Below are 11,894 nucleotides of genomic sequence, written 5' to 3' on the forward strand. Positions count from 1 at the left end.
CTCTAATGTGGGATGGAATGCATCCGTGTTAGACTACAATTCCCACAATGTCGCTGAAAAAAGGTTGTGCGTCACTTCCTGTTACCGGCGCGACTGGTGTATGTTTATACAAGAAGAAAAAGACGTTGTAAAACATTTGGGCGTGTTTGGATTCTATAGATTTTGTCATTATTTTCTGTCTAATATAGTTAGTATAGTAGTTGTTAAATAGTTTCAAAATAACCCCTTGGACAGAGGTAGCAGCATGCATGCTATAAAAACTTAAAATACATATTACCATCCATTGTCCACCTTAATAAAACCCAGTGTACTTGATTTATATGTTTCAAAACATATTAATGGAAAATGTATTTTAAAAGCCATTCTGTCATCACCGAGACGTTGCTACGAGCTGTATAATTTTTTTAATTAATCAAATAGGCCTTTAGTACGTAATATTACTTGTTTGTCCTACAGTTACTGTCACAACCTACACTTTCTTTAATCTTACACTTAATTTTACACTTTAATCTATCTATTCGATGACAGAGACAGTGGCATTCAAGTCAATTCACAAAATAATCGCTGTGCATAGTATCTAGTACAGACAATAACACAAAACAGATTAAGTGTATATATTTGCAGATGTGAATACATAATTCTAATAGTGTGAATATAACGAAAATGAAACTACTCAGAATATTCACTCATGTGTCCCTAACTTTTCGTTATTTAAAATGGTTATGCGGTCTAGAAATGGAACATAATTATACATATTTAGCCTTAGAAAGTGACTCATTTCGTTTTCTTAGACACTGTCATCCCCGACAAAAACATCATCTGAGTAAAATAACACAAGCTTTAAAAAGACATGGAGACCGGTATGTTTTATGATACATATTATTATCAGACCTGTTTTTGAGCCGCTTCGTCGAGGAGAAACTGGGACGAATCATTTTACACCGAACTATTAAGTAACAGCATCCAGACAAGATACATATATCTGATTTGAATGACCCAATATATACAACTATTAGGTTAAGTAAGCGTTTTTGTGTTTGTCCTCATCGCAGACTTTAACAACGATTTTGTCGTCAGTTTAACTACGTTTTAAATTACCGATAGGCCATATTCTTTACCCGTAGTGAAAGCCTGATTGGAAAAATTGAGCACGTACCGAATATTTTTTATTTAGTAAGCCCGAGTTTCATCAGCAGTGCGTCTACGAGAAAGACGGTACATTTTAGGTACATATTTTAACGTGGTTCTATACGCGTATACCTTCAATGGGAACCTTCCTATTAGGAAACACCACCACCTAGCGGGAGACATACTCAACTGTACACACTCAGAAGTTCATAGAAACGGGTCTTAATCCAGCTACTAATGGGAGACGCCACCGATTTTCTTTTCGCTCCGATTCGATCCATTGCCAAGGTCTGTCTCGCTGATATCGAACCCGATGGGGGGGGGGGAGCAGCGGATTGATCATTACATTTCCTTGGTCGGCAGTTAAAATCGGCAGGCCTATTTTGTCGTCAGAAACAATTCTCAGAATGAAACATTTAATATCGAAACAATCGATATTTCAGCATCCATTCAGTCGCGTTCGCGGTCTCTGCATTGATTAATAAAAATTCATGTGAAATACACGTAAATTTTGCTTAGCTCTCTCCTGTTTTTGATTTTACCGCATTCACACACTGAGGTACCAGGTGTGATGTGTGACACCCCGGATCATACTCGAACCTGGCTCACTTACATCTTCAATAATAACAAAGAAGGTATCCTAACAAATCATCTGGAAATAGGGAGACCAGATAATCCATGTCAGGGAGGACACTGAGTCATTTCAGTTTTTACAAACTATTTTAAAGCTGAAAGGTTCCTACATGTGCTTGATCTCAATTTGTTCGCAAGGGCTGGTCGTAACTCAAGACTATTTTTCTCATAAGAATTAATAATGGAAATACCCATTATGTGTTCCGAACCTCCCAAAGCACGTTACCTAACCTTTTCATAATAATAAAGGGTTGTACTATGTGCGATGTGTGTTTTGCTTACAACTGCACAAGCGGATACACGTTTTGGCCTCGACCGGGATTCGGGTCCTAACTCAAGACTTTGGTCATAAGTCAAAACTAAAATTTTGGTCATTACCCAAGTTGTTCGTACGTCAGGTCAGTCGTAACTCGAGGGTCCAGTGTAGTTCAATTTTTATTGTGTTTTGACTGGTTTGTTACCTTGGCTGAAAAACTCATCCAGCTGTTTTACATCAACATTAGTGACACATGCCTGATTATAGGAGACTGACCAATCAGCACACAGAAATAACTCAGCGCTTAAGTGAAAACTAAATTTTAGTGTCCTTCCTGACATGGATTATCTGGTCACCGTAATGGAAACACTTAGTGACAAAGAGAAGGGCTGGGTATCTTTCAGCAACTACACAGTGAACAGGTCAGATAAGCAGGTGCTGAGTAAGGAGAGCAGTGCAAACATGCTGTTCTATATCCAACAGGTAAATAGAGAAACACTGAATATACTCTGCCATATTACATCCAGCAGCTAAATACAGATATGGTGAATACATCTTCCCCACTCAAAACAGTTACACACCTCATTGCAATATGCCAAACCGTCATAAATATACAACAGAGTGTTTTGTATTTCATGCTACACTATGAAACACAGGATGCCATGGTGGGGCAATGGTTAGCGACCGGGACTTCAAGTCTCTGCTATGGCTCTCTGTGTACTCTGGGTACTCCAGTTAAACACGCTGAGATTAATTGGAGCTACCAAATTGCCTGTAGGTGTGAATGGTGTGTGTTGGTGCTCCATCCTGGGTTGTTCCCTGCCTTATGTCCCCCACAACCCTGAATAGGACATGCAGTTATTGAAAATGGATGGATGGACTATTAAAGGCTGCAGGTTAGACTTCTTGATGCATGTGTAAAGTAATGCCAGTAATGGCATCCCGTAGGGGAGTCTGTCCCAGAGGCTAAGGGTACAAGGCGGGGAACAACCCAGGATGGGGCGCCAACCCATCACAGAGCACACTCACACGCCACACACACACAATAATGTGTTATTTTGTAAGAATTCTTATTCTGATGCCTCCATTTTGGTGATTAATACTTACAAAGTAGCTGTATACCAATGAGTGTCAAATTACAGGTACAGAGGGTGATGGAGGAGCTTCAGAGACACACACTCTCTGCATGTACCTGCATCGGATGTCACTATCGACTGGGGAGAATGAATTTCAACAAAGGAAATAAAGAGGAATAGATTTATAAGGACAGAAGTGTGTGTTCTCTTATTAAAGCGGTTATACTGTTTTTTAATTAGCATTAAATTACTTGCATGGCAGTATAAATGGAATAGGAAATACTGAGTGACTGGATGAAATAACAGCTATGGGCAAGTTAGTACGCTTCCAAATGAGCTGACAATGAAATTTGCGGTGCAGGCAGATTGACCATCATATTTCCCTTGTCACCCATGTCGGGGCCCCAGAAAGTGCTCACCTTTCTCGACACTTGAACACTTAAGGGCGGTATACCTTACTCACACACGTGCCGTTGCAGTTGTGAATTCTGCTTCTGTTGTCGTTGACGCAACTGCAGCGTAGATGTTGAACATTTCTTGGTGGTGATGTTAATGAGCCTTACCATTTCTTAGCCTTGCATTTCTCTCCCCACGTCGGCAACTTCTCTGCCACTGGTACATGCAGAGCCTAACACTTTCTGAGGTAATACGCCTTTTATAAAGTTTGCAAAGCACCTGTGACATGTTTTTAGATGCCGATCCTTCGCTCTCCACAGACATTAACAAATGATGATCAGCACCACTAATCAACAGATTCAACACTGGCAATATTTTTAAGTGCTCTACTCGGTGCCGTGTACTTGTTTTTAATTAAATTATTTTTTGGACATCGCCCAGCCATAAATTACACCAGTAACTAACAACAAGGATCAGGCTAATCATAGTTAAATATCACATATACAAGGTCCTAACATGAGAATTTAAAAATATGTGAAAAATATCAGTTTCCAGAACCCAGTAAGTAAAAAGGCTAGAAAATGTGAAAAGCCAGTTTGAAATGAGAAATTTAGAAATATTATACGGTTATATCATATTTGTCATTTAAACATATGATCTGGCTGTCAAGTTTAGTTGATCACCATATATCCTTCCTGTTCCACACATCACCCATTCACACAGTAAAAACCATATATTTAACTAATTTTGACACAGTATTCTTCTCTAAGGCATAATAGCAATGTCCATTCCAAGGGCTAGCATCACAAAGATCGAATCCTTGCTTAGCCGGATAACTGATCAGCTCAGACTACCTCAAATCCAACAAATTAAGTTATCCGGCTAAGAATGAAATCTTGCTTCATGATACAGGCCCCAGGATGGAACTAGCAATGCTACAATTAGAAGTGAAATACTTTAACTTGTAATTGACCTTATCATAGCATTTTAACTGAAGTTTAACATATTGTATTCACCAAAATCAATCCTTCATTTTGTTTACTGACAATCAATAGTATTTTTAGGAAGGATGAGTTAACCAAAGCTTCCCTTGCTTTGGTAATACATTAAATACCTGCTAGATCTGACTGAATACCAAAACCAAATAAAGGCTAATATGAATGTAACGGATTGTGTTTTTCAGTCAACACAAACCATTAACCTGGAACAGACATTTCCAATGCAGCATTTTAAAGGAAAATCCATTTTATTGCATGTACAATAACGTACACAATTCCAGTAAGGTCACACAAGAGACCAGTAACGACGATCAGAGGTATATCTGTGGTTACAGCAGCCCGTCACATTAAATTAATTCTTTCTGCTTGTCACAGGACTGTCTTGGACGAGTCACCTTCATGATAATCCTTAACGGGGATTTGTATTAGGATGTTCTGCTTTCTCTAAATATTTAACCTGAATAGTTGAACAAAATAAATAAAATGAACTTAATATTACTGAGAAATAAACAAATACAAACAATCATATTTTTCTTTAAAATATATATTATTCAGTCATTTTACACCGAACTATTAAGTAACAGCTGGCAGCCTGCTTGGATTCCTCCCCTTTTCTTTTTAGGTAATATCGCTCGGAACACTGTACCACAACCTTCGCCTTTACTGCGTGAGCCCTTGAAGGGGGAAAAAAAGAACGCCCCTGATTTTGCCATAAATGAAAGTCAAATTACGTTTGGGTCATTCCCCGCTGGAGTCCGTCTCATCATCGACGTAGTCTTCCTCTACGGGAATTCCCCTGTTTTGCATTTCCCACTCATCCTCATCATACTCTATGCTGTCGTTGTCCTCCAGAAATTCGTCCTCGAGGTCTGTGGCAACGGGATCCCCCCCCTCGGCAGCGTCCGGCTCGACCGCATCCTCGTTGGGGGCGACATACCCATTATTGTTGGAGAAGGCGAAGCTGTCCTGGACATCCTCCTCGATGTAGACCCTCTGGTGGCACATGGGACAGGTTTCCTGGATGTATAGCCACTTGCGCAGGCAGAGGGTGTGGAAGTAGTGCCGGCAAGGCGTGAGGCGCGCCGAGGAGCTGAACTCCTGGTAGCAGATGGCACAGACGTCCTCGATGTTTCTCAGCTGGCTGCCCTTAACCTCTGGCAGGGAGTTGATCTTTTTGACGGCGGTCCGGCGGTTCATAAACGTCTTCCACCCGTTCTTGGCCTGCAGGTAAATGTTGAAGTAGGCATGGAGGCACATCATGCAAGCGCGGATCTTGCTGCCGGACTCAAACACCATGGTGTAGGCCCCATTCCCGAACATGACGACCCCAAAGATGAACTCGATAATGTTTCCTGCAGAGCGCACATAGTACACGTAGTCGTCCAGCTTCTCCCAGAGCACACCATAGTAGCCATCAACCATGAAGAGCACGTAGACTGTCAGTGACACGACAACCTTGAGGCAAAGCTCCACGCAGAAGGCCGTGACGGCGAACAGCCAGGTGTTGAGGGCGTAGAACTGCCAGAGGGCATAGCTCAGCACCACAGGCAGGACGAAGAGCAAGAGCGACACCAGCAGGACGGGAAAGTGCCTGCGGAAGGACGACACGTGAGAGGCACTCAAGGACATGAGGACCGGGTCGGTCATCCCGTGAATGAAATGCAAGATGGCGGTCAGCAGAAGGCACAGGTTACGGCTGAGCCGCACCAGTCTTTCCTCGGGATTTAGCCCGCTCAACCCTGTCTGCAAAGCCAAGATGAAGAATAGGACCGGGGCAACGAAGCCAAGTCGCTTGTCCTCCTCTTCCGTGGAGCCGATGAATGCCAAAATCCCCAGGCCAAGGTAATGCGCAATGGAGGAGATCACTGCACTCATACCCAGCACCGTCAGCGTGGAGTCGCAGCCACTGATGATGAGGTTACTGAACAAGTCCCAGAAGACGTCCCCAGTGAGATAACTCTGGCTGCCATCCCGGTTCCCTGTCGCCCCAACCACGTAGAGCAGGATAACGGCCTGCGCGGTCATACGGGTGAGCCAGAAGACCCGGAGCACGTCAGGAAAGCGGATCCTCTTCCAGGTGTCCTCCAGCAGCATCTGGACACCGTAGACCCGGTGCAGGTGCCGGATAAGCAGGTAGACATAGCGACAGGAGAAGCAGAACCACTTGACTTTCAGGGTCAGATATGCAAGTGTGTGGGCGGCCAGCACCAGGCCCGAGGCCGCGGCCACTAGCTGCCGCGCCTCCGGCGGTAATCCGACTGCCAAAGTCCCGATGGGCAGCATCGCGGCCAAAACCACGAGGGCTGCCAAGGCCGGCCGCAGGCCGAGCAGCATCACATAGCCGGCCCCCAGTGCCAGCTGGACCGTGGCCATCCCGAGCCAAAGGGTGGGTCTGTCGCCAGGGAAGACATGCAGACCGAAAGCATCATATCCGCCGTACGGGTTTGCATGCCAAGCCACGTAGCAGTTCAGCCAGACGGCCATGGCTCCCAGGAGGACGGCGAGGAACAAGGCGTAGAACCGGAAGAGTGCCCGCTGTGACAGAACCAGGACCATGCTGGAAAGCAGGACACCTGCATGGGAAACAGGGTGGCCGATTACAAGTGTCACACACAAGGGTCACAAACGCTGCACGGCCCAACCAGCCAGACAGAGCAATGAAGCAATGAAAAACTATTATTAATTATTACAAATTATTTCAGTATTATAAATACTTTTATTTTAATGTTCCATGAGCAGGGTGTTTCGGGTTCACTTGAACTAACTAAATGAATGCAAGACCTCTGATTAATAATGAGAAATTATATTCATCTAAGGTATTATTCCATGCACCCATATTCCATTATTGCTTATCAGCTTTGCCTTTAATTCCTGGCCCGCTTTACTAAATGCTGGGGAAACAAAGAAGAAAAAATGTGAGGCTGGGAAACAGAAATGAAATCGAATTTAAGATTTAACTTTGAAATTAAATCCCTGATAGAGAATGTTATAAAAGCAAAGTATTAGTAAACAGATAAGAACACACCTTTAATCAGGAGACAGTAAAGATTTAAACACAACTTGACTTCCTTGGTACTGATAGGGTGTCAGCCTCGCATCCGTGAAGATCTGAGGGACCACCCACCCGCACACCAGCCCTGACTTTCCTAGGTCTGGTCTATTTTTAGTTTGTCAGTCTGGTTCAAAAATAAAAAGTTTAAATCTCCTGCTATAGAACATAAGTGGCATTTATACCACTGGAAAGTGCACTATTACCTGACTGTTTTGGTCAAATGTTAACTGCATGTAATTGGCACTGTACTTGCACTCTGCATGATGACAGTAAACTGAATCTTAAAACGATGTATGAAAGAGTTACAATTATAAATTTTAATCGGAAAACTGCATTTAAAAATACAATTATTTTAACGGGGTAATTGGGATGGCGGCACCATCACAGAAGCAGACAGATACGTCCGAAAGTGTAAAATATTTAGCACTAGTAATTGATTAGTGTATAGAGAAAGATTTAAAGGAAAGACTTTGTGGGGCGGATTCATCATGCGTATTATATTGCTTTATAAGACAATGCGAGACTCAGATCAGTATTGGAAGGCAATAGAAGTACTGTATGTACAAGTGAAGAATCTGGATGCTGAAGCAACGGCCTGGCATCTGAATAAGAGGCTTTACCGGTACTAAGAGGATGAAGGAAATTTCGTAACGAAGGGTAAAATGTACCATTAGGGACAGGCGAATTAAGCGATCGTGATGCCATTATTGCAGCACACCCTGGAAGTGTCAGTGTATGGGAGGACAATGGATTTGAATGGGTACATCCTAGTTGACAGGTGACACAGACAGATAGGCAGGTACTGTCACACACTGATTTACCTAGCAAACTGACAGCCCGTATACGCTGCGGGCCACACAGGACCGGGCAGTGCAGAAGCCGTGCGCGACCTTACCTAATACTCTGATCAAAATCCTCCCGACAGCCTCGCACAATCCGCCTCCCAGATGAGCTTCGGTGTGAGAGGAGTTAAAAATGGCGTCGATGATAAAGATGCAGGGAACCCGGAATATCACGTCCACTACAGCTAAGGCCTGCTGGCCGATCCGAGCTGGCGGGGACGCCATGGGTTACTGGGGAGGGGAGGAAGGACACGCGGAGATCAACACATGCCTAAAAAACTCGTAAAGTTATACTGCAGGGGGCCCAACACTCAGCCATCTTCTCCGCGGCGTTGCTATGCAAGGAACGCGGAAGTAACTGTCCGGCTCGAGCGGTTCAAAGGGACGTAAAGTGCTTTGCAGCATGACGCAATACGCTTTACTACAGGACATAAAGTGACGTGCTCCTCAGTTTCAGTGACGCTCGCTGCTCTTTGGTAGATACTGACATGGTTAACATGCAATTAAATAGGTGTGTGCGCACTACGTATTTACCACATAAATACATAATCTGAATCATAAAAAACATATAACACTGCTTTTCAAGCAACTCTAAATAAAATAGGATTATGTACCGTTTTTTATTTCAAAGTATATATGTTCTGTGTGTATTACTGTTATGCTTATTTCAGAAATGTATGTGTAAAATATTGCATATATATGCAATTATCATAATAAATACTAAATACTACCAATTTCTATGAAAAGATCATATAGAAATTGCTAAATACAAAGTAGCAGAAGCTTAGTATTTCTATATATAGCTGCACGTCTGTACATCAGGGCAGTTTTATGATACCGCATTATTTTTTATTATTATTTATGTCACGGGTTGCAACAGAGCACAACACTGGCAGCCTATACCGAATATACGCTATTGTTGATGCTCTATACAGACAAGCCATGCAGAGCCAAAAAATAAATAAAAACGCAATTTTACTGTTTTAAATAATGTCAAAAAATTACCTTTCCCTGGCTTACTTCAATTACAGCAGACTACAATGACATTGACTGCAAACAGTGAGAAACATAATACATATAAAAATATTATAAATGACAGATATCATAAAGATTATGAAAAATAGCAGACTTTGCCACGCCAGTTACCATAGATGGTGCTGGGGCCAGTGGGGTTTGGGTCACAGATGATGGGTCACAGCATCGTTTACAAATGGGTCTGAGTATATTTAAGGGAGGCGAGGTTAAGTGACCATATTTCGCTGCACGAAAAGACGACCCCGGGGGCGGCACGCAAAGAGACGAGTCAAAGAACACAAATATGCACAGAGGAAATATTCTGACTGTAGAAAGCAAACGTCAACATGAAACAAAGCGAAATCAAGGAGATTTCAGGCATCTTAGGTCCCAGAAAAATCCGGGAAAAGGAGGACGTATGGTCACAGAGGACATCATCCCTAGCAGCAGGGACAAAAGGAGAATTTGGTTAAGAAATTTCATAACACAGTATAGATAACACAACTGAACGTTTCTTCCTCACCTGCCCCGTAGGGGGAAGCAGAGCTCCCGAGGGCTGGGAGCGCGTCAAGGAGAAGAAGGGCGCATGCGTGAGCGAGAGACGTAGAAGGACGCATGCGTGAGCGAGAGACGTAGAAGGGCGCATGCGTATGGGAGAGAAGGTGATCCCGGTCGGGGGGCCTGCCGGACGAAATGGCCTCTGCGTATCTCACTCATCAGCAGAAAGTGCTCAGGCTTTACAAGAAGGCTCTGCGGCACCTTGAGTCCTGGTGCATATTCAGGTAAGGGCAGCATATTAACGGAGATGCTTGGTGGTGTGGGGACCTACCGCTTTATTTTACGTTTTATGCAGTGAAGGCCCGAACCCGTTAGCTAGCGCAGGTCAGGAGACGTCAGTGTCAGCGGGTTACTTCGGTGTAAAGGTCTATACGGAACACAGCGTGTATCAAGCGTTTTGTGCAGCAGTGCCATCACGCTTGTTGATTAGTAGTTATAAGGCGGTTATTTCTGGCTGTTCTGGTTAATGTTAGAGGCTTGCTTCGCTGTCTGTAGCCTCTTATGCCGTGGTTTTTCTAGATTAAATTAATTGATCTTCTGATTAGCCGTGTGTCTATAGATACTATAAACACCAAAGAATAGTAATGAAAGTTTCACGGCGTATTATTGACTTAAACTAGAGAATTTCGATACACGAGTACACGTACATTATGGAGACCCAGTGATTAGCCTTCCAGTGCCCCCATGAGGACAGCACGAGTCATTGCTACCTTTTAAATATATGCCTGCATGTAGTGACCAGGTGTCTTGGGCTTGATGTGATTGACACTTTGGAGCGTGTGCCTCTAGGATAGTATAGTACCTAATGATCTAGTGCATGAGGGGTATTGTATTATCATCTTAGTTTTGCAAGACTTCCTGTGGAGCAGTTCGTTCTTGGTCATTAGATATATTACCCTGGACTATGATGTGAAGATAGGGGTCACAGTGTCGAATAGAGGATTTTTGCTTTATTAGGCTTTTTATTGCTGCTCCTTCGCTATAGAAAAATTACTATAAAGAGTCCATGGTGAACAGCCTGCTTCAATACAGCATACACTGTCTGCTGTTGTTGTTTCCCCCCCCTGCCCCTGGTGTAATTTTATTGCAGTCTATTTCTGTCAGAATCTACGATTCAGATGGTCACACCATTAGTGTTATGTCGCACAATGAACGCCTTTGGGTCAACAGGGATAAGTACCGCTTCTATGCCTGTGTGCTGCGATCCCGCTTCGACGAGAACAAGAATGAGAAGGACATGGTGAAAGCCACGCTGATGCTGAAAGCTGGAGAGGAGGAGTTCTGGGCAAATCAACACCCTCAGCCCTACCTCTTCCCAGACTCCCCTGGGGGCACCTCCTACGAGCGATACGAGTGTTACAAGGTAGGGGACCCTCCCTCTCTGAGCCGATCATTGGGCGTTTAAAGGGGTGGTTTGGCCACCAGTGCCCAACGCCGTTGTTTCTGTACTCAGGTCCCCGAATGGTGTCTGGATTACTGGCATCCCTCGGAGAAGGCCGTGTACCCGGATTACTTCTCCAAGCGGGAGCAGTGGAAAATGCTCCGGGAGAAGAGCTGGGATCGGGAGGTCAGTGCGAATCCGTTTCATTTTTCGTGAATTCAAAAGTATAAGTTTTATAGTAAATCAGCGATCGAGAATGGTCACTTTGTTCGGTTGCACTTCGCAGGTGCAACAACTGCAGGAAGAGACTCCTGCGGGGGGCCCCAAGACTGAGGCCCTGCCCCCGGCCCGCAGGGAGGGCGATCTCCCCCCTCTGTGGTGGCAGTACGTCACTAGGCCCAGGGAGCGGCCAGTCTGAGCGCCCCCACTACAAAGGGGAAGTTGAACATGCCTGGATGTACATAGAACATGGGTATTCAGTTTCAGGAACTGACCCCCTAAACACATTAAAGTACCGTTATGATGCCATCCTGCGAGCAGCTCGTGTGTTCCTCACCTGT

At 44.0% G+C, this 11,894-nt stretch overlaps 2 protein-coding genes across 3 annotated transcripts; one reads left to right on the top strand and one right to left on the bottom strand.

Annotated features, from left to right (window-relative positions):
• Positions 1-4,716: 4,716 nt before the first annotated feature.
• LOC111844136 (E3 ubiquitin-protein ligase RNF139-like) lies at positions 4,717-10,023 on the bottom strand. 2 transcript variants are annotated; one of them, XM_023812334.2, is made up of 3 exons: positions 9,919-10,023; positions 8,435-8,612; positions 4,717-7,060 (listed from the first exon to the last, which is right to left on the bottom strand). In XM_023812334.2, exons 2-3 carry the CDS (start codon positions 8,604-8,606, stop codon positions 5,226-5,228), a joined length of 2,007 nt encoding a protein of 668 aa, XP_023668102.2. In that variant the 5' UTR covers positions 8,607-8,612; positions 9,919-10,023; the 3' UTR covers positions 4,717-5,225. The 2 variants fall into 2 exon arrangements, with proteins under 2 accessions (XP_023668102.2, XP_023668084.2); XM_023812316.2 differs by lacking the exon at positions 9,919-10,023 and adding an exon at positions 9,387-9,881.
• Positions 10,018-11,862, top strand: ndufb9 (NADH:ubiquinone oxidoreductase subunit B9). Its single transcript, XM_023812349.2, has 4 exons — positions 10,018-10,177; positions 11,124-11,316; positions 11,407-11,520; positions 11,621-11,862. The coding sequence occupies exons 1-4, from the start codon at positions 10,089-10,091 to the stop codon at positions 11,750-11,752; spliced, it is 528 nt and encodes a 175-aa protein (XP_023668117.1). The 5' UTR covers positions 10,018-10,088; the 3' UTR covers positions 11,753-11,862.
• Positions 11,863-11,894: the final 32 nt, after the last annotated feature.

The sequence above is a fragment of the Paramormyrops kingsleyae genome, chromosome 9 (assembly GCF_048594095.1).
Source record: "Paramormyrops kingsleyae isolate MSU_618 chromosome 9, PKINGS_0.4, whole genome shotgun sequence".
NCBI classification, from domain to species: Eukaryota; Metazoa; Chordata; class Actinopteri; order Osteoglossiformes; family Mormyridae; genus Paramormyrops; species Paramormyrops kingsleyae.

Excerpts from the sequence above, each read along its gene's own strand:
- LOC111844136 (XM_023812334.2), bottom strand. The coding sequence starts at position 8,606 with ATGGCGTCCCCGCCAGCTCGGATCGGCCAGCAGGCCTTAGCTGTAGTG. Across the intron at positions 7,061-8,434 it reads GATTTTGATCAGAGTATTAG|GTGTCCTGCTTTCCAGCATG; the intron begins GTAAGGTCGCGC and ends TTTCCCATGCAG.
- ndufb9 (XM_023812349.2), top strand. The coding sequence starts at position 10,089 with ATGGCCTCTGCGTATCTCACTCATCAGCAGAAAGTGCTCAGGCTTTAC. Across the intron at positions 10,178-11,123 it reads GAGTCCTGGTGCATATTCAG|GGATAAGTACCGCTTCTATG; the intron begins GTAAGGGCAGCA and ends TTGGGTCAACAG. Across the intron at positions 11,521-11,620 it reads AGAAGAGCTGGGATCGGGAG|GTGCAACAACTGCAGGAAGA; the intron begins GTCAGTGCGAAT and ends TGCACTTCGCAG.